The 19697-nt window shown below is 37.1% G+C and overlaps 1 protein-coding gene across 1 annotated transcript in view; it reads left to right on the forward strand.

The window, feature by feature from the left end:
• Positions 1-19697, forward strand: part of LARP1B (La ribonucleoprotein domain family member 1B) — a 58633-nt gene that overhangs the window by 29600 nt on the left and 9336 nt on the right. Inside the window, exons 5-6 of the mRNA XM_027567353.1 lie at positions 10807-10967; positions 11309-11453. Coding sequence (XP_027423154.1) covers positions 10807-10967; positions 11309-11453 — 306 coding nt within the window. The remainder of the gene's footprint in view (positions 1-10806; positions 10968-11308; positions 11454-19697) is intronic.

Consider the following 19697-nt stretch of genomic DNA (forward strand, 5'->3'; position numbering starts at 1 on the left):
TTCCCAGGCAAGAACACTGGAGTGGATTACCATTTCCTCGTCGAGGGGATCTTCCTGACCCAGGGATCGCGTCTCCTGCATTATCAGGGAGATTCTTTACCATTGAGTCACTTGGGAAGCCTGTTATACATTCTTTTTTTTTTTTTTTCATATTTTCCCTTATGGTTTATCCCAAGCAGTTGGATATAGTTCCCTGTGCTATACAGTAGGACCTTGTTGTTTATCCATTTTAAGTGTAATAGTGTGCATATACCAACCCCAAACTCCCAGACCGTCCCTCTTGCTCCCTCCTTCTACCTTGGTAACCACGTATCTGATCTTGGTCTGCCTCACCGTGTCTTTGAAAACCTTTCCCTGAAAGCCATAGGGGAGTTCAGGTCTTTGAAGCATTAACTTCCTGCATGCCTTGCTTGGTGCCTTAAACACACTAAGGAGAGTAATGTCAGGCAGATAACAGAGTGGGAAGGAATAGGTAGGTATCTGTCTGACCACTTAAACAACAATTATATTTTCAGAAATTGTCTGTATTGACAGTTTTGGAACTTTACAGTCTTTTTAAACACTTAAAGCTTCCAGAGGAAAGCATGTTGGGTAACTTGTCAATATTGGTTGATGTCAGCCTTTTGTGTAGTAGCAGCTGTCTATCTTCCACCACCCCCAGCCCTGTGACTGGCATTTGGGAAGATGGCAACCCCCACTCTGGTATGGCTTGCTGGATCCAAAATAGGCAATGAAGACCTTGTCCTTCAAATATTGGAGTTTGTATTTTGACTGCTAACTGCCTCTGATCAACAAAGTACAGACAGAGTCTGGTGGCCATTGTTTCATCCATGAATGTCTTTTTTTGTTTTTGTTTTGACATTCAAAAGCAACCACTAAAGAGGGAAATTTAGAAAACTATCACCCATGCCCAAGAAAAGATGTAGGCTCAGAAAAAGATCTAAGAGACTTTAAGCTTTCACCTCAGACTTACCACAGCACAGAATTACCCTACAAAAATTGAGGAAAAAAAACAAACAAAACAGCAAATGCTGGGCAAGAGGGAGAATTTGATTTCCAGAGTTACCACAGTATAAGATTCAAATTTTCATTGTTAACAAAATTATGTCCATTTGAAGGAATAAAATTAATTGATGAAAAATGTACCTAATGAAGCTCCCATTCCCATTTTTCTTAATCAGAGTCTTTAAAACTAAAGAGTTAAATAAAGGAAGATATAGACAAAGATAGCAAAGCAGTGTATGAAGAAAACAAGATTATCAAGAGAGAGAAATTATATAAAGGAACCAGAAAGGAATTCTGCAGCTGAAAATACAGTAACTAAAAAGAAAAATATACCAGGGGGTTCAAAAGTAGCTTTCATCAAACAGAAAGAAAAGAATAAGCAGACTTAAAGATGGAACAGTTTAAATTATCAAATCTGAGGAACAAAAAGAACGAAGAAAAGTCAAGCAGTATCTAAGGGATCTGTCAGATACATGAACTAGACCAGTACACACACTGTGGGAATCTCAGAAGGAAAAGAGAAAGGGGGCAAGAAGAATATTTGAAAGAATAGTGGCTCCCAACTTGATGGAATACATGAATCTACAGATCTGATAAGCTTAATCAACTTGAAGTAGGATAAACCAGAAGAGACTAACTTCAAGACACTTTATAATCACACTATTGAGAACCAAAGACAAAGAGAAAATCCTGAAAGCAGCACAAGAGAAGATACTCATCATATACAAGGGATCCTTAGTAAACGTATCAGCCAGTTTCTCAGCAGAATCCTTGTAGGCCAAAAGCCAGTAAACTGATATATTCAAAGTGCAGGGGGGAAAAACCTGTCAACTAAGAATTCCTTATCTGGCAAAACTTCGCTTCACATTTGAGAGACAGAGATAAAGCCTGAGAGGGAAAAAAAAGAAACAAAAGGTACATTGATTTAGAAAAAAGGAATAAAACTGTCTTTGCTCACAGATGACATTATTGTTTATATAGAAAGTCATAAATAATCAGGTTACGTGGTTAATATACAAATGTGAATCACTTCCCTATGTACCGGCAATGAACTGGTAGAATTTGAAATTAAGGGCAAAATACTATTTGCATTATCACCCTGCCCAAAATATGTACAAGATCTATATGAAGAAAAGTATAAAACTGATGAGAGGAATTTAAAAAAAAACTAAATAAATGGAGTTATAGTCCATGTTCATGGATAGGAAGAGTACTGTTAAGATGTCAGTTCTTCCCAACTAGATCTACATATTCAAAACAATTCCAATAAAAAAATCCCAGGAAGTTATTTTGTGGATTTTAACAAACTGATTCTTAAAGTTTTTGTGGAGAAGCAAAAGACCCAGAACGGCCAACATGATATTTAAAAAGAACAAAGTTAGAAAATTGATATTACCTGGCTTCAAGACTTACTGTAAAACTACAGTGATCAAAACAGTGTGATATTGGTGAAAAATTAGATAAATATATGAATGGAACAAACTAGAGAGCTCAGAAATAGATCCACATAAATAAAGTCAAATGGTCTTTGACAAAGGAGCAAAGGCAATACAGTGGAGCAAAGATAATCTTTTTAATTAATGGTGCTTAGCACAATTGGACATTCATATGTAAAAAAGTGTAAACATTGATCTTATATGCTTCTCAAAAACTAACTCAAAGTGGATCAGAGACCTCACATAACTATAGAACTCCTTGAAGATAACAGGAGAAAATCTACGATCCTGGGTTGGTTGTTGACTTTTTAGATATGATGCCAAAAGTGAAGTTTGTGAAGGAAGAAATCAAGAAGCTGGACTTAATAAAAGTGGAAAACTTTCGCTCTATGAGTGACACTGCCAAGAGAATGAAAAGACATGCCACAGAGTGGCAGAAAATATTTATAAAATACATATCTGAGAGAAGATGGATTTTCTTTTAAAAATTTAGAAAAAAAAAAAAAGAATTACAAAATATTGGTCTTTTGAGACTGTTTTCTTATACCTAGCATAATGTTTGTAACACGTATTAGTATTGTGTTCCTTTTATTGTCAAATAACATTCCATTGTATGGATATAATCACTTTATTAATTCATTTATCAGTTTATGGGCATTTGGGTTGTTTCCACTTTTTGGCCACTATGAATAATGCTACTATAAACATACTTGTACAAAAAAAAAAAAAACCATCCTGTGATAAAAAAAAAAAAAAAAATACACATCTGAGAAAGGACTATTGTCCGTGATATACAATAAAACTCATCAATAAAGCTCTTGAAGAACTCTTAAAACTCAACAGTAAAACAAAACCAAAAAAAAATTAAAAAGCACCTGTTAGAAAATTGACCAAAGACCTAACAGACACCTCACCAAATAAGATATACAAATGGCAAATAAGCACATGAACATACTCCATCCACATCATATATTATCAGGGAATTGGAAAAGTGAGACAGCAATGAGATTGTACAACACACCTGTTAGAATGGCCAAATCCAGAACACTGACAACACTAATAAATGTTGGTGAGAATATGGATTAACAGGAACTCTCATTCACTGGCAATATTTTGGAATCTAAAATGGTACAGCCATTTGGAAGATAGTTTGGAAGTTTCTTACAAAACTAAACATACTCTTACATACCATCTAGCAGTCACCCTCCATGGTACTTACCCAAAGGAGCTGAAAACTTATGTCCACATGAAAATCTGTGCATGGATATTTAAAGCAACTTTATTTATAATTGCCCAAATTTGGAAGCAGCCAGGATGTCCTTCGGTAAACTGTGATATATCCAGACAATGAAATAGTATTTGGTAGTAAAAAAGAAATGAGCTATGAAACCATGAAAAGACATGGAAGAACCTTAAATGCATATTACTAAGTGAAAAGGCTACACACTGTAAAATTCCAACTATTTGACATTCTGGAAAAGGAAAACTATGGATAGAAAGACTGTTTTTTTTCTAGGGGTTGAGGGGAAGGAGAGATGAATAGTTGGAACTCGGGATTTTTAGGCTGTGAAAATACTATGTATGACACTGTAATGATAGCTACTTCTTGTTATAAAGTATAGAATGCACAGCACCAAGAGTAAAGGCTAATATAACTGTGAACTTGGGGTGATTATAATGTCAGTGTGGATTGGTCAGTTGTAACAAATGTTACTACTGTGGTGGTAGATGTGCTGGATGTTGATAGTGGAGGAAGCCATGGTCTGGGGAGCAGGGAGTATAGATGGTATAAGGGAAATCTCTATACCTTCCACTCAGTTTGCCATAATGCTAATGTTTCTTTAAAAGATAAAGTATTCATTAAAAAAAAAAAAAAGCTGAAGGAGTTTGTTACCACTAGATTTGCCCAGTAAGAAATGCTAAAGGTAGTCCTCAGTTTGACATGGACACTTGACAGTAACGTGAACACATATGAAGAAAGAAGCAATTTTGGTAAGAGTTTTACTATAATTTAACTTGTAACTCCACTTTTTACTTTCTATGTCATTTTAAAAGACAAATAACTTTTAAAAAATTACTGCTTTGTTATATACTATATAAAGATTTAATCAGTAACAGAAAGTAGGGAACAGATATGTATAAGAGTAGAGTTTTTGTTAATTATAATCCTCATGACTACCACAAAGAAAATATCTATAGATCATATATAAGAGGAAATGAGAAGAGAGTCAAAATATTTTATTCAGAAGGAAATGAAGCAACACAAAAGTTAGTAAGAGGAAGTGAGGGACAGCAAATCTATAAGGCATATAGAAAACTAATAACAAAATGGCAGGTCCCTCCTTACCAGCAGTTACTTTAAATATGAATAGCTTTCATTTTCCAATCAGAAGACAGAGATTGGTAGAATGGTAAAAAACATGATCCAACTATATACATCTACAGAGACTCATATTAAATTCAAAGACACAAATAGATTGAAAGTGAAAGGATGGTAAAAGATGTACATTTGAGAGAGCTCGGATAGCTGTTTTAATATCAGACAAACTATAAGAAAAATACAAGAGATAAGGACATTATTTATTAATAGAAGGTTCAATATAGAAGACATAGCATTTATGTAACTAATAACAGCCCCTCAGGAGATATATGAAACAAAAACTGACAGAAATAAGAGGAGAAATAAACATTCTGTAAGCATAATTGGAGATTTCAATACCCTGCTTTCAATAATGCATAGATCAACCAACCCAACATAAAATGATAAACAAAATAGAGTACACGAACAACATTATAAGGCAATTAGACCTAACACATTAAAAAATTTTTCACCTAACAATAGCATGTGAATAGTGTGAAAGTCTCTCAGCCGTGTCCGACTCTTTGCGACCCCATGGACTATACAGTCCATGGAACTCGCCAGGCCAGAATACTGGAGTGGGTAGCCTTTCCCTTCTCCAGGGGATCTTCCCAACCCAGGGATCGAACCCAAGCCTCTTGCATTGCAGGTGAATTCTTTACCAGCTAAGCCACGAGGGAAGCCCAAGTATACTGGAGTGGGTAGCCTATCCCTTCTCCAGCAGATCTTCCCGATCCAGGAATGGAACCAGGGTCTCCTGCATTGCAGGCAGATTCTTTACCAACTGATCTATCAGGGAAGGCCGTATCACCTAACAATGGAAGAATACAAGTTCTTAAGATCACGTGGGGCATTCACAATAGACTATATGTTTGACCAGAACAGAATTTCTAATAAATTTTAAAAGAGGTATCACACAAAGTATCTTCTCTGACAACAATGGGATGTTAGAAATCCCTAACAGAAGGAAAATGAAAATTCACAAATATGTAGAAATTAAATAGCATATTCTTAAGTACCCCGTGGCAACCCACTCCAGTACTCGTGCCTGGAAAATCCCATGGATAGAGGAGCCTGCAGTCCATGGGGTCGCTAAGAGTCGGACAAACTGAGCAACTTCACTTTCACTTTTCACTTTCCTGCATTGGAGAAGGAAATGGCAACCCACTCCGGTGTTCTTGCCTGAAGAATCCCAGGGACGGGGGAGCCTGATGGGCTGCTGTCTATGGGGTCGCACAGAGTCGGACACGACTGAAGCGACTTAGCAGCAGCAAGTACCCCATGGGTCAAAGAAGAAATTACAGTGGAAATTAGAAAATACATTTGACCCTCCATATCTTGGATTTCTCATCCATGAAGGAAAAAAAAGAAGATGCAAGAAACTCAAATCAGAAATGAAAATGGAGGCATTATTACTGACATTACAGAGATAGAAGGGATTCTAAGAGAATACTATGAACAAATTGTTTTATATCAAATTACATAACCTATAATAAATTCTTGAAACACATAAATTACCTAAACTAATTTAATAAAAAATAAAAAATTCAACCCACCTATAAGAAATAAAGAGATTGAATCAGTAATCAAAAACCTCTAACAAAATTCTGAATCAAATGGTTTCACTAGTGAATTCTACCAAATATTTGAAGAAGAGTTAGCACTAACTCTCCTCAGACTCTTTCAAAAAACTGAAGAGAAGGGAATAGTTATTCTATTGAGGCCTGCATTACCCTAATACCAAAACCAGATAAAGGCATCACAAGAAAATAAAATTACATACCAGTATCCCTTATAAATAAATGCATATGTCCTCAAAAAATATTAGCAAATTAAATCTAACAGTGTATTAAGAGGATTATTCACCATGACAAATAGGATTTATCCCAGTAGTATGTGATTCAATATAATGTAAGGAAACCAATATAATGCATCATATTAATAGAACCAAGGGGAAAAACTATGTAATCATTTCAACTGACATGGAAAAGTTATTTGATACAATCCACTGTCCTTTCATGATTAAAAAGTCTTAGAATGCTAAAATTAGAGGGAAAATTCCCCAACATGATAAAAGATATTTATGAGAAACCCATGGTGGGCCTTATACTCTGGTGAAAGGCTAAAAGCTGTCATCCTAAGATCAGGAATAAGACAGGGATACATGCTTTTATCATTGGTATTCACTGTTATGCTGGAATTCCTGTGTACAAAATAGACATAAATCAATTGTCTTTCTATATGCAGCACTGAACAATTTGAAAAAGAAATTCAGAAAGCAATTCTATTTACATTAGCATCTTAAAAAAATAAATACTTAGGAATAAATCTAACCAAGGAAGCAAAAGACACACACTGAAAACTAAAAAATTTTAGTAGACCTAAATAAATGGAAAGACAGCCCATTTTCATGGATAGGAAGACTTAACATTGTTAAGACATTATTACAGTTCTAAGTGATCTATATATATTTGACACAGTCCCTGCAAAAATGGAAAAAGCTTATCCTCATTTTTTTATAAAATTGCAGGGAACCCTGAAAAGCCAAAATGAACTTTAAAAAAAATAAAATCGAAGGACCAACACTTGCCAACTTTGAAAGTTACTACAAGGATACAGTAATTAAAACAGTTTGGTCTTGGCTTAAGGACAGACATGTAGACTAATGAAACAGAAAAGAGTCTAGAAATAAACACTGTCGTATATGGTCAGTTTATTTTCTACAGTGGTGCTGTTCAATGAAAGAGAGGATCATCTTTTTAACAAATGGTGCTGGGAAACTGGATATCCAGTGTGTAAAAGGATGAGATCCATACTTTATACCAGATACAAAAAAATTAACTGAAATGGATTGAAGACATAAACCTAAGAGCTAAAACTATAAAACTCTTAGAAGAAAACATAGGGGAACATCTTTATGATGCTAGATTTGACAGTAGTTTCTTGAGCATGACACCAAAGCACAGGCAATAAAAGAGAAAGATAAATTTTACTTCGTCACAATTATGCACTTTTGTATAAAAAAAGAATACTATCAACGTGGAAAGACAACCTACTGAATGTGCTATGCTTAGTCACTCCATCGTGTCCGACTCTTTGTAACCTCATGGACTGTATGTAGCCTGCCAAGCTCCTCTGTCCAAGGGGATTCTCCAGGCAAGAATACTGGAGTGGGTTGCCATGCCCTCCTCCAGGGGATCTTCCCCACCCAGGTATCGAACCCAGGTCTCTGCATTACAGACAGATTCTTTACCATCTGAGCCACCAGGGAAACCCACCTAGTGAATAGGAGAAAACATTTGCAAATTATATATCTGAAAAGGGGGTTAATAGTCTGAGAAAATCTTCAACAACTTCAACACACACACACAAGTTGCTCAGTCATGTCTGACTCTTTGCGACCCCATGGATTATAGCCCACCAGGCTCCTTGGTCCTCCTGAGAAACCCAACAGTTCTCGCACTATGATCTTGGACTTCAGGCCTCTAGGACTGTGAGAATAGAAATTTCTATTGTTTAAGCCACCCAGTCTGTGGTATCTTGTTATGGCAGTTGAGCTAATACAGATGTGTATAATCAAAAAAATTGAAAGTAAATGTTTGTGTGGATGTGGAGAAATTAGAACCCTGTGCTTTGCTCTTGGAAATATAAAATGCTGCAGCCATTGTGGAAAACAGTTTGGCATTTTCTCAAAATGGTAAAACAGAATTACCATATGACCTAGGTATTTTACTCCCAAATCTATATCTAAAAGATATGAAAAGTGTCAGTTGAACAGATATTTTTATGCCCATGTTTATAGAAGCAGTATTCATAATAGCCAGAGGGTAAAAACAATACATAGTCCATCAACATATGACTAGATAACACAATAGGTATATACATACAATGGAATGTGGTTCAACCATAAAGAATAATGAAATTTTGATTTAAGCCTCGACATGAATGGTCCTTGAGAACAAACGTGCTAGTGATACAAGGCAGACTCAAAAGGATGAATTTAGTATGCTTCCACTTATATGAGGTACCTAGAATAGTCAAATTTCAAAGACAAAGTAGAATAGAATTTATTGGGGGCTACAGGGAGAGGGAAAGTATTATTCATTATTTAATGAATAGAGTTTTTGTTGGGGATTATAAAGAAGTTTTTGTTGGAGATAGTAGTGATATAACGTGAATATTTAATACTGATGAGCCACTACACTTAAGAATGATTAAAATTACAAATATCATATATATTTTACAACACACACAAAGTCTTAAAAAAAAAAAAAAGCCACTGATTTCATTAGGTAAGTGTTTAGATATGAGTGGAAACTACTAGGCTTATGGTAACAAAAAGTTTCCAAAATCCTTATTTTTGCATGAAATTTTGATTTTTCCTCAACATTTTGTTGAGGAAATAAACAGATTCATGTTTTCATTTTCAAGGAAATGCCTGTGCCAAAACAAAGTCTGAATAACTAAGTTGTTGTTTAATCTTCTAATTAAAAATGGTATTCCATGAAAAAAATCAGCTAGTCCAGGTCACAACTTTTTTTCAGGAGTGCTTTGACTTAGTACAACAATCATAGTACTGCTGTAACAAATATGCCATAGACTGAGGAGCTTAAATAGCAAGTGTTTATTTCTCAGAGATCTGAGATTTAGGTGCCCACAGATCCTGTGTTTGGTGAGGGCCTGCTTCCTAGTTTGCTCATGACCATCTTGTTGTATCCTCACATAGCAGAGAGCTGAGAGAGCGGGAAGTACTCTTATATCTCCTCTCGTAAGGGCACTAATCCCACTCATGAAGGCTCTGCCATCATGACATATTTACTCCTAAAACCATCACATTGGGGGTTAGCAAGTCAACAAACAGTCCATAACAACAGCCTGATCATACTTTGATATGCTTCAAAAGTGCTTTTCTCCTCCTGATTGTTATAATAAACACATAGAATGAAATTTACCATCTTAGCCATTTTTAAGAGTACAGTTCAGCAGTGTTAAGTATATTCGCATTGTTGTGAAACATCTCCAGAACATTCTCATTTTGCAAAACTAAAGCTTCTGTCCCATTTTGTCACACACAGTAAGATGTACTCAAGTGTTGATAGTTCATAAAGTTAATTTTGTTTGCTTCATCAAGGATCTCTTAAGATAAAACTGGCAAAAGAAAAAAATTCAAGTATTACATAGCAGTGAATAATACAACCAGTAGTAAGTAAGGTTTGGTGCCAATGCTTCAGTTTGCATCAGCAGTTTTATACACCGTTGCTTTAGTACCATCAGTATAAATGTGAACACAACGAAGAGGGCAAATAATGTCTAGAATTTTGAAAATAGTTTTGACCTTGCAGGCTTTCTGAAAGGTTCTTGGAAACCCCTCTAAGTATCTGCAGACCACATATTGAGAACCAGTGATGTAAATCAGTTTTAGGAAGATCACTTTGGTGACAGCATAGAGGAAGGAGGTTGGAAAAACCCAGACACCAGTTAGTTCAAGTGAAAGGAGGAAAGCCTCAATTTGAATAATAGAGTGAAGATGAAAAGGAAAAGATGGATATAGGTGAAATTTCAGAGGTGAAATTGATTTACAGAGTTGTAGGTATGTCTTTAGGATAATGAAAATATTGTCTGTGTGCTGGATTTTATTCCTCATTTCTACTTTTTCAATTTATGTTATTAACCTAATTACTCATAAAAATTGAAAATTTCTCCAGTACCATAAGAAAAAAATAAATTTAAACTAAATTAACAGATCTGGAAAAGAGGAGTAAGCTAGCTGGTCAGTTATCTGCTTCTACTTGCTGTTTCAGTTTGAGGATTTATGACCATGTCCTTTATCTACTTCTGAATTAACCTATGTGTTGAACATGAGTAGCTGTATATCATTAGTTTAGGAGAGTTTTAGGGGCTAATGCCTTCACTGTTCAGACTCTCAGTAACAAACAGTGCAAATTGTTTTAAACACTTGGTTCTCGATATTTCAGTTTGAAGGTTTTTTCCCCCCTCCTCAAACAGCAGTTCAAATGCTTCGCCTTCAGAAGGTGCACCACTAATAGGAAGTTACGGATGTACTCCTCATTCATTCCCCAAGTTCCAGCACCCTTCTCATGAACTTTTGAAGGAAAACGGCTTTACCCAACAAGTGTACCACAAGTATCGTAGAAGATGCATAAGTGGTAAGATGCTTTCCTTTATATAGTCATCTTTATGATTAAAACATAATTGTAAGAAATTCAAGTTGTAACATTTAATATCAGGTTAAAATATTCTTTTGTTTTGTTTTAATTACCTTAAATATTTTTATATATTCTTTATTCATGTATTTTATAGTTTAGATACATTAGGGAATAAACTTTACTGTGTTCTCATTACTATTAACAAATGCTTAAACTTGAGCAATGAGTCAGAAAAATGATTCTTTGTTTAGAAGAAACCCAAATATGTTTTGGGGATTAATGTATTTCAGCTTTCTTTATTTTATGCTGTGTAAAATGTCTGCCATTTTGACTTTTTTCAGAGAGAAAACGCTTGGGAATTGGCCAGTCCCAAGAAATGAATACCCTCTTTCGTTTCTGGTCCTTTTTCCTCAGAGATCACTTCAATAAAAAAATGTATGAGGAATTTAGACAACTTGCTTGGGAAGATGCAAAAGAAAATTACAGGTCAAATATTTTCTCCTATTTTTACACTTGGAGGGAGTTTTTATTTTTTAAAGTTAATTTATTTTTGTCTGAACTGGGTCTTCATTGCTATGCATGGGCTTTCTCTAGTTGCACCAAGTGCATGGGCTTCTCACTGCAATAGCTTCTCTCGTTTCGGTGCACAGGCTCTAGTTCAAATGGCTCAGTAGTTGTGGCTCACGGGCTTAGTTGCCCCGTGGCATGTGGGATCTTCCTGACCCAGGGATAGAATCCATGTCCCCTGCATTGGCCTGCAGATTCTTAACCATCAGGGAAGTCCCTGAAGTAGTCTGATTTTGGACTGTGAAAATACCATGTGATAGCTAAGGAAAAGATTGTATTAATTTTCTATTGCTGGATAGCAGAATACTCCAGAAATTAAAAGCTTAAAATAACAAACATTTATTAGGTAATAGTTTCTAAGGGTCAAGGCTCCAGGAACAACTTTACTGAGAATCTCTGGCTCAGTTCCTCTGTAGGATTGCAGTCAAGGTATTAGATGGGGGCTGCAGTCTCTGAAGAGATTAGAGGATCTTCTTCAAGCTCATTCACTTAGATATTGGCAAGAGGCTTAAGTACCTCACCACCTAGGCCTCCCCATAGACATTTCACCATATGACTTCACTCAGAGTGAATGATCTAAAAAAGAGAACTTCCAAGATGGAAGCTTCAATGTCTTACATAACCTACACCTGAAACTAACATCACTTCTGCCATATTATTGTGTTCACACAAACCAACCCTGGTATAATATAGGAGGGAGCTGCACAGGTTTGTGTATATCAGGAGGTGGGACTGTCCAGAACTGTATTAGTGGCTGGTACAAAAGCCAAATGAAATTTGAAAGACATTTTTCTCTCTCTTGCCCCCGCCATTACAGATTTCCCTTGGATGTGCATATATACATCCCCAAACTGATACATGCTTAGAGCCAAACCAATTGTTAAGATTCCTTGAGACAAGAAGAAGTAAGGCCTTTCATGATACCTCCTGACTCACCTGTTCAATCTCATTTTTTCCTACTACAGTTGACCCTTCGACAATACCAATTTGAACCTGAATGGGTCCACTTATATGCATGTTTTCTTCAGTTGTAAATGCTATAGTACTCCATAATCCATGTGTGATTGGATCTGTGGAGTTCTCTTGTAAAGCTCAAATAAGAATCCATTGTTAATCAGTTTGTGATCTTCAAGAGAAATACAAGATGCTGCAAAAATTTTTTTCTGAAAAAAAAAAATTGTTTTTTACACTTGCACTGACTTGTGTAAAAATAAAGCCTATTTAGTTTTCATCTAGAATCTTGATCAGGAATGATAGATAAATGGCATGTATACCTCATTACTGACATCTCTAATCAATCCCAGCATTATTTAATATTGTTCTTGAATTCAGATTTATAGTCTTTCTTCTCACACCTTTAATGGCTACTGCCAGTTAATCTGAGTTGGCACAAAAGGCAAAATTTGCCATTTCTTTAAAAAAAGGTTTTTTTTAAATTTTATATTGGGGTATAGTGATTTATATATATAGTGATTATATATATATATTATATATATATATATATAGTGATTTATAGTGCTGTGTTTCAGGTGTACAGCAGAGTGATTCATTTATACATATATCCATTTTTTTCCAGATTCTTTGCCCAGATAGGTTGAGTAGTTTCCTGTACTATACAGTAGGTCCTTGCTAATTATCTGTTTTATATATAGTAGTGTGTATATGTTAATCCCAATCTCCTAATTTATCCCTACCCCTACCTTTCCCCTTTGATAACCATTAGTTTGTTTTCAAGATCTGTGAGTCTGTTTCTGTCTTATAAATAAGTTCATTTGTATCATCTTTTTAGATGCCATATATAATATTATATGATATTTGTCTTCCTCTGTCTGACTTCACTTAGTATGAGAATCTCTAGGTCCATCCATCTTGCTGCAAGTGGCATTATTTTATTATTTATTTATGGCTGAGTAGGTTCCATTGTATATATGTACACATCTTCTTTATCCATTCATCTGTTGATGGACATTTAGGTTGCTTCCATATCTTGGCTATGGTAAATAGTGCTACTGTGAACATTGGGGTGCATGTATCTTTTCAGATTATAGTTTTCTCCAGATATATGCTCTGGAATGAGATTGCTCGGTCATATGGTAGTTCTATTTTTCACTTTTCTCTGTACTGTTCTTCATAGTGCCTGATCTAGATATTCTCATTCAAACTGTGGTATGCTACCCATTAATGGGTTGAAATCAATTTAATGGTTTTAACTTACTTAAAAAAATAGTAAATGCAGGGGACGTGGGTTCATCCTTGGTCAGGGAACTAAGATCCTCCATGTCGTGGGGCAACTAAGTCTGCATGCTGCAACTACTGCAGATTCCACATGATGCAGTGAAGAACCCATGTGGCACAACTAAGACCTGACTCAGCCAAATAAATTGTAGGTCAGTTGTTCAGTCGTGTCGGACTCTTTGCAACCCCATGGACTGCAGCACACCAAACTTCCCTGTCCTTCACTATCTCCCAGAGTGTGCTCAAACTCATGTCCATTGAGTCGGTGATGCCATTCAGCCATCTCATTCTCTGTCGCCTCCTTCTCCTCCTTCTGTCAATCTTTCCCAGCATCAGGATCTTTTTTAATGAGTTGACTGTTCGCATCAGGCGGCCAGAGTATTGGAGCTTCAACTTCAGCATCAGTCCTTGCCATGAATATTCAGGGTTGATTTCCTTTAAGATTGATGGGTTTGATCTCCTTTCTGTCCAAGGGACTCTCGAGTCTTCTCCAGCACCACAATTCCAAAGCATTGATTCTTCAGTACTCAACCTTCTTTATGGTCCAGCTCTCACATCCGTACATGACTACTGGAAAAACCATAGTTTTGGCTATACAGACTGTCAGCAGCAACCTGATGTCTCCGCTTTTCAATATGCTGTCTAGGTTTGTCATAGTTTTCTTTCCAAAGAGCAAGCACCTTTTCATTTCATGGCTGTAGTCACTGTCCACAGTGATTGGAGCCCAAGAAAATAAATTCTATCACTGTTTCCACCTTTTCCCCATCTATATGCCATGAAATGATAGGACCAGATGTTATGATCTTAGTTTTATGAATGTTGACTTTTGAGAGGGTAACAGGCAGGAAGGCCAGGGGTCTCCAAACAGAGGAAATAGACAGCAAGTGTCAGACATATTTTCTCTCTCTCTTAAGCGGCAGGACGAAACAAACTACAAGTGTCCAGATTTTTTCACCTTTTCTATGCAAATTTAAATAGGGTGGCCACATGCATCTCGAACCTCCTTGCAAGCACAGAGGCTCGGGCTATTGGCCCGCACACCACTACGCATGTGTATCAACTACAAGGGTGGGTGATGGAGTTGAGGCTTTCTATTAACACCACAGCCAAAGAGGAGGGTAATACTGTGCCTCTTTGTCAAGCCAAACCCTCCCCCAGCTTTATTAATCTTCAAGCAAGTTCCCCACCAGCCACTTTGCTGAAAATCCTGCCAACAAAGTTGCCTGCAGTATTGACCACAGCCCAAGGAATGCCTAGGACTCCTAGAATAGGTTTATTTTCCTGTGGAATGTGGAGAAGACGAAAGGAGTGTTAGACCTGAATACAGAGATGAGGAGAAAGTGAGAAAGCAGTGATTGAGAAGAGAATTTCACATTGGCTTCAACTCTTTGAATGGTTTTTCAGAGACTTCTTTTTTTAAAAAAAAGTTTTTATTAATATTTGTATTGGGGCGTAACCAATTAACGGTTGTGAAAGTCCTGCAGTCAATCCTGCTGGCCTTCAAAGTCACATTCTCTGGGAATTCCTAGTCCTTTGTCATTGTTGGGTTCCAGTGTCCTGTCAATTGTTGTTAAACAGCTAGTTGCGATTTTGGTGGTCTCACAGGAGATGAGTGCATGACTTGGTCTCATAGGAGAAGGTGAGTGCCATCTTAAATCTGTTTCTAGAGAGACTTCTTTATTCTGTATGAATAAGGAAGACTGTGCAGTGATGTATGTCATAAACCATCACAATATTGTTAGTTATCCTCCAATTAAAAATAAAGTTAAAAAAAGGAAGACTGAGCAGGAATAAGGCTAAAGTGAAGCTTGAGGAATTGGGGTTGGGCACTGAAAAAATTTTGGCTAAGCTATTATCTAAGAAAAAAGAGAAATAATCAAAATAATTTTAGAAAGAGAGGGGCTCTGACGCTTGTGGATAAGTTTGGACCTACTTGCTTGGAAAGAGGAAGGATATGTTATGTTTGGACATATGTTTGTTTCATCATCTTCATCAAAATGCAATTTTTGAATAAGATCTGAATGGGTTTCCCTCTAGCCTTAGATAGTGATCTCTCCATTCACACTTAAAATTTAAGAGTTATGCTCCCATTAGAATGGCATCAAGAAAACAAAGAATGACAGTTGCTGTTGAGGATGTGGTGAAAAAGGAACCTTTATATACTGTTGGTGGAAATGTAAATTGGTCCAATCACTATGGAAAGCAATAAAGAGATTCCTCAAAAAACTAAAAATAATCTGCCATGTGACCCAGCAGTTCCACTACTGGGTATATACCCAAAGGAAATGAAAACAGTATTTTGAAGAGAGAAGTGCACTCCCATGTTTATTGCAGTGTTCCCAATAGCCAAGATGGCAAATAGATGGGGAAGCAATGGAAACAGTGACAGACTTTATTTTTTAGGGCTCCAAAATCACTGCAGATGGTGACTGCAGCCATGAAATTAAAAGGCATTTGTTCCTTGAAAGAAAAGTTATGACCAACCTAGACAGCATATTAAAAAGCAGAGACATTACTTTGCCTACAAAGGTCCATCTAGTCAAAGCTATGGTTTTTCCAGTAGTCATGTATGGATGTGAGAATTGGACTACAAAGAAAGCTGAGCACCAAAGAATTGATGCTTTTGAACTGTGGTGTTGGAGAAGACTCTTGAGAATCCCTTGGACTGTAAGGAGATCCAACCAGTCAATCTTCAAGGAAATCAGTCCTAAATATTCCTTGGAAGGATTAATGCTGAAGCTGAAACTCCAAAACTTTGGCCACCTAATGTGAAGAACTGACTCATTTGAAAAGACCCTGATGCTGGGAAAGATTGAAGGTGGGAGGAGAAGGGGACAACAGAGGATGAGATGGTTGGATGACATGAGTTTGGATAAACTCCAGGAGTTGGTGATGGACAGGGAAGCCTGGTGTGCTGCAGTCCATGGGGTTGCAAAGAATTGGACACGACTGAGCGACTGAACTGAACTGAACTGGAGACAACCTAAGTGCCCTTCAGAGAATGAATGGATAAAAAAGATGCAGTATGTATATGCAATGGAATATTATTCAGCCATAAGAATATTCAGCCAGTTTCCAACAACACAAGAGAAGACCCTACACATGGACATCACCAGATGGTCAACACCGAAATCAGATTGATTATATTCTTTGCAGGCAAAGGTGGAGAAGCTCTATACAGTCAGCAAAAACAAGACTGGGAGCTGACTGTGGTTCAGATCGTGAACTCCTTATTGCCAAATTCAGACTTAAATTGAAGAAAGTAGGGAAAACCACTAGACCATTCAGGTATGACCTGAATCAAATCCCTTATGATTATACAGTGCAAGTAACAAATAGATTAAAGGGATTAGATCTAATAGAGTGCCTGAAGAACTAAACACAGAGGTTCATGATGTTTTACAGGAGGCAGTGATCAAGACCATTCCCGAGAAAAAGAAAGGCAAATGGTTGTCTGACAAGGGCTTACAAATAGCTGAGAAAAGACAAGGTAAAGGCAAAGGAGAAAAGGAAAGATATACCCATCTGAACGCAAAGTTCCAAATAACAAGGAGAGATAAGAAAGCCTTCCTCAGTGATCAGTGCAAAGAAATAGAGGAAAACAATAAAATGGGAAAGACTAGAGATCTCTTCAAGAAAATTAAAGATACCAAGGGAACATTTCATGCAAAGATGGGCTCAATAAAGGACAGAAATGGTATGGACCTAACAGAAGCAGAACATATTAAGAAGAGGTAGCAAAAATACACAGAAGAACTATACAAAAAAGATCATTTTGACCCAGATAACCACGATGGTGTGATCTTTCACCTAGAGCCAGACATCCTGGAACGTGAAGTCAAGTGGGCCTTAGGAAGCATCACTACGAACAAAGCTAGTGGAGGTGATGGAATTCCAGTTGAGCTATTTCAAATCCTGAAAGATGATGCTGTGAAAGTGCTACAGTCAATATGCCAACAAATTAGAAAAACTCAGCAGTGGCCACAGGACTGGAAAATGTCCATTTTTTCTTCCTTGGAAGAAAAGTTATGACCAACCTAGACAGCATATTAAAAAGCAGAGACATTACTTTGCCTACAAAGGTCCATCTAGTCAAAGCTATGGTTTTTCCAGTAGTCATCTATGGATGTGAGAATTGGACTATAAAGAAATCTGAGTGCCAAAGAATTGATGCTTTTGAACTGTGATGTTGGAGAAGACTCTTGAGAGTCCCTTGGACTGTAAGGAGATCCAACCAGTCAATCTTCAAGGAAATCAGTCCTGAATATTCTTTGGAAGGACTGATGCTGAAGCTGAAACTCCAATACTTTGGCCACCTGATGTGAATGCCAATCCCAAAGAAAGGCAATGCCAAAAAATGTTCAAACTACCACACAATTGCACTCATCTCACACGCTAGCAAAGTAATGCTCAAAATTCTACAAGCCAGGCTTTAACAGTACGTGACCCATGAACTTCCAGATGGTCAAGCTGGATTTAGAAAAGGCAGAGTAACCAGAGATCAAATTGCCAACATCTGCTGGGTCATCAAAAAAGCAAGATAGTTTCAGAAAAACATCTACTTCTGCTTTATTGACTATGCCAAAGCCTTTGACTCTGTGGATCACAACAAACTGAGGAAAATTCTTTAAATGATGGGAATACCAGACCACCTCTCCTGCCTCCTGAGAAAACTGTATGTAGGTCAAAAAGCAACAGTTAGAACCGGACATGGAACAATGGACTGGTTCCAAATGGGGAAAGGAGTACGTCAAGGCTGTATATTGTCACTCTGCTCATTTAACTTATATGCAGAGTACATCATGAGAAACACATGAAGCACAAGCTGGAATCAAGATTGCTGGGAGATATATCAATAACCTTAGATACACAGATGAAACCACCCTTATGGCCGAAAGCAAAGAACTAAAGAGCCTCTTGATGAAAGTGAAAGAGGAGAGTGAAAAAGTTGGCTTAAAGCTCAACATTCAGAAAACTAAGATCGTGGTATCCGGTCCCATCACTTCATGGCAAATAGATGGGGAAACAGTGGAAACAGTGTCAGACTTTATTTTTTTGGGCTCCAAAATCACTGCAGATGGTGACTGCAGCCATGAAATTGAAAGACGCTTGCTCCTTGGAAGAAAAGTTATGACCAACCTAGACAGCATATTAAAAAGCAGAGACATTACTTTGCCTACAAAGGTCCATCTAGTCAAAGCTATGTTTTTTCCAGTAGTCATCTATGGATGTGAGAATTGGACTATAAAGAAATCTGATTGCCAAAGAATTGATGCTTTTGAACTGTGATGTTGGAGAAGACTCTTGAGAGTCCCTTGGACTGTAAGGAGATCCAGCCAGTCAATCTTCAAGGAAATCAGTCCTGAATATTCTTTGGAAGGACTGATGCTGAAGCTGAAACTCCAATACTTTGGCCACCTGATGCAAAGAACCGACTCATTTGAAGAGACCCTGGGAAAGATTGAAGGTGGAAGGAGAAGGGAATGACAGAGAATGAGATGGTTGGAATGCATCACTGATGCGATGGACATGAGTTTGAGTAGGCTCAATGGACATGAGTTTGAGTAGACTCCAGGAGTTGGTGATGGACAGGAAACCCTGGTGTGCTGCAGTCCATGGGGTTGCAAAGAGTCAAACACAACTGAGCAACTGAATTGAACTGACCTGAACCAAATTTAAAAAGAGGTTTCTTTTAAATTCTGTGTTTCCGTGAGGACACCTGGCTCCACCAGAACTTAACGTTTCTCAAACCTTGAGCTAGCTGATGAGATGCGTTTTTGTTTTGGAAATGTTTGTCTTAAGCTATGTTAATGAACTATGCATTGACCCTAGACTCTGTCTTCAAGTTGTTTCTACCCAAGACTCATGAACCTACTTGACAAACCAGTATGTTTTACTCATGCAAATTTTTTCTAAAGCTATGTTAAT

Source organism: Bos indicus x Bos taurus, chromosome 17 (genome assembly GCF_003369695.1).
Source record: "Bos indicus x Bos taurus breed Angus x Brahman F1 hybrid chromosome 17, Bos_hybrid_MaternalHap_v2.0, whole genome shotgun sequence".
In the NCBI taxonomy this organism is placed as follows: domain Eukaryota; kingdom Metazoa; phylum Chordata; class Mammalia; order Artiodactyla; family Bovidae; genus Bos; species Bos indicus x Bos taurus.